At 32.4% G+C, this 2,542-nt stretch overlaps 1 protein-coding gene across 1 annotated transcript; it reads left to right on the top strand.

Annotated features, from left to right (window-relative positions):
• Window positions 1-910: 910 nt before the first annotated feature.
• On the top strand, window positions 911-2,530 carry LOC111393583. The gene is made up of 3 exons (XM_023019189.1): window positions 911-1,295; window positions 1,724-2,034; window positions 2,215-2,530. The coding sequence occupies exons 1-3, from the start codon at window positions 1,027-1,029 to the stop codon at window positions 2,286-2,288; spliced, it is 654 nt and encodes a 217-aa protein (XP_022874957.1). The 5' UTR covers window positions 911-1,026; the 3' UTR covers window positions 2,289-2,530.
• Window positions 2,531-2,542: the final 12 nt, after the last annotated feature.

Genomic DNA, 2,542 nt, shown 5'->3' with positions numbered 1-2,542 from the left:
GGAGTCATAATCGATCATCTAAGCAATTGAGGAATCATTTTTCTTTTTTCATTTTTTTCCCCTATTTACAATATTCTGTTTCTTTTGATACTAGGAGAGAGAAGTTAAAATTCAAAACTATTAACCACAACATAATTCTTATTCCTAATAAATTTGGTGTAGACTATATGAAATTTTTGTCACCATTATATTCATTACTGAAGCTCATGGAAGGCAGAATTGAATCAAATTTAGCAATCATATTAGACTATTTCGGTTTATGTTATGGAATCACTGCATTCTTGTGAACAAACCTTCTATAAGTCTACTTAAGATACAATGAACGACCTGTTTGATATAAATTTATTTAAGAATTTATTTTGTGTAAAGGTTTTATGGAGAATGTGTAGTTAAAAATTATGAAAAAGCTATGGGTCCACCTTCAAAATTTTTTTATTTGGAGAATATGTGGTTGAAAATGAGTATAGAAAAATGAGTTTAAAGAATTTGTACCAAACAGGGGGCTCAATCATCTATGTTTTCAATTTTTCTTAAGTTATTCTCAGTTGGTGTAATCTCCTTTGTTGTGATGTATATGAACTTATTATATACTAACTTGTTCTATGTAATTTTACTTCAAACATGTTTTTCGATGATTAGAATTTTCAGTTTTACAAGTTAAGAAAGCCTATTGGAGGCATTAATCTATTTCTGTGCTATTTCCATAATTTGGGAATGGATTTTGAAACTCTAGTTGAATTGGACTAAATCTGGCTTTGATTATGATAATTAAATGGATTATAATGATTCTTCCTCGGATGTTACAATATGTGCACAATCTTGGGTGGTTAATCTTTATCTCATCATAATTGCTTTATCTTCCAAACTATATAACTTTGGTTCTGACGATTGTCTTTCTTCTTATTGAACAGAGATATAAAAGGGCTCTGGCTCCATGTAGATCATAAAAGATGAATCTAATACTGTTATTATCGTAAGATATTTACGTTTGAACGGTCCAAGTTTCCTCAAGAAACCAACCGTCGAATGGGAAATATGTCTAAAGAGAAGATTGAAGATCCAAAGAATACGGAGAATGTTTCTGTTGATGTAATTGAATATGCACATGCCAAGGAAAAAGAAGTTGTTGCAAAATTGGATCCAGATGCAACTGAATATTCAAGCTCATTCGCCGACACCACTTCTGGAAATGGGAATAGTTCTGAATTGAGTGATGCTGAAGTTGAATCACAGTTTTTTGGCGACAATGATGTGATGCCTCCATTTGATGCATTTAACGGTATATTTCCAATGAGGTGCGGATTTGTCCCTCTTATATATAATTTCTTCTAGTTTAAATATTTTCATGAGAACTTTTTTGTATTTTGCGTTATTTTAAGTAGTTAGATTTCAGTAATTCATAAACCAAAACTTTCTAATTATTGAAAGACAATGATACATCAGAAAAGATCTCCACATGGTTGGAGCTTAGCTGGATGGATTCCTCCATTTCACTCCGTTTATTTCTTTTGAACCTTTGATTTTGTCCATTGTCTAGTATAGTGATATCAACTTGTCTTCATTTAGCGTATATTGGGTATAAATGCTGGAATACATGGAGTCTCTCTATTTTAAATGTATGACTAAAAATAAAGCAAATTAATTCGCTAACATCTGGTTTTACCGTACTCGAGTAATAATAACGAATAAATTGTCTCAGCTGATTTTCATTTACTTCTTTCAGGAAGAAAAAGTTGACTGCTCACTGGAGAAACTTCATACATCCTCTGATGTGGAGGTGCAAATGGACAGAATTAAAAATAAAGGAATTAGAGTTGCAGGCGTCAAAGTATGACAGGTGTATTGCAGCACATGAACGAAGAAAACGTATGTCAATAGATCAACTGACAGTTGAACAATCTGGCTCAAGGTCTTTACCATTTAAATCCCAATATCGTAGGAAAAGGGCAATGAAGAGAAGAAAACGGAAGAGATTGGAAGATACAACTGATATTGGATCATACATGTCAAAACACATTCTTTTTTCTGGTCATGGTATGACTTCTTTCTTTATACCTCTGGACAGTGTTGAGAAGGATAACAAAAAATATTTTTATATTTATTTATTTCATAATTCTATCTTGTACTGTCCAATATGACATAACAACATTCTGTCTTTATATTTCTGTCATCATTGTTGTAGAGAAATTACCCATTTGACGTGACATATTGCAGAAAATAAGTGGTCTGATGTTGATGGAACTCCGATATGTGATGACTTTGGTATGCCAGGTACAACTAAATCCTAAATAGCTTAATAACCTCTTTTCCTTTTTTCATTTTTCCTTTGGTTGTCTATATTACCTATATGTTTGTGAAGCTTTTGTCCTCTACTTTCATGAAGTATTCCTTGTAAGTGGTGAGAATGCATAATCTCAATAGGCTGCCCTTCAGCTTCTAATCAATTTGTATGGCCTTTCTTAAGCCTCCGGTTGTGTTAATCTCATTAAGGGACTAAGGCCTAGAATTTTGATGTAAAATTGTTGTACACAGTGAATTATCT

This window comes from Olea europaea, chromosome 4 (assembly GCF_002742605.1).
Source record: "Olea europaea var. sylvestris chromosome 4, O_europaea_v1, whole genome shotgun sequence".
NCBI lineage: Eukaryota > Viridiplantae > Streptophyta > Magnoliopsida > Lamiales > Oleaceae > Olea > Olea europaea.
This window is presented reverse-complemented; position numbering and strand designations above follow the sequence as displayed.

Coding starts and splice junctions, on each gene's coding strand:
- LOC111393583 (XM_023019189.1), top strand. CDS start 1,027: ATGGGAAATATGTCTAAAGAGAAGATTGAAGATCCAAAGAATACGGAG. Junction 1,296..1,723: donor AACGGTATATTTCCAATGAG/GTGCGGATTTGT, acceptor TACTTCTTTCAG/GAAGAAAAAGTTGACTGCTC. Junction 2,035..2,214: donor CATTCTTTTTTCTGGTCATG/GTATGACTTCTT, acceptor GACATATTGCAG/AAAATAAGTGGTCTGATGTT.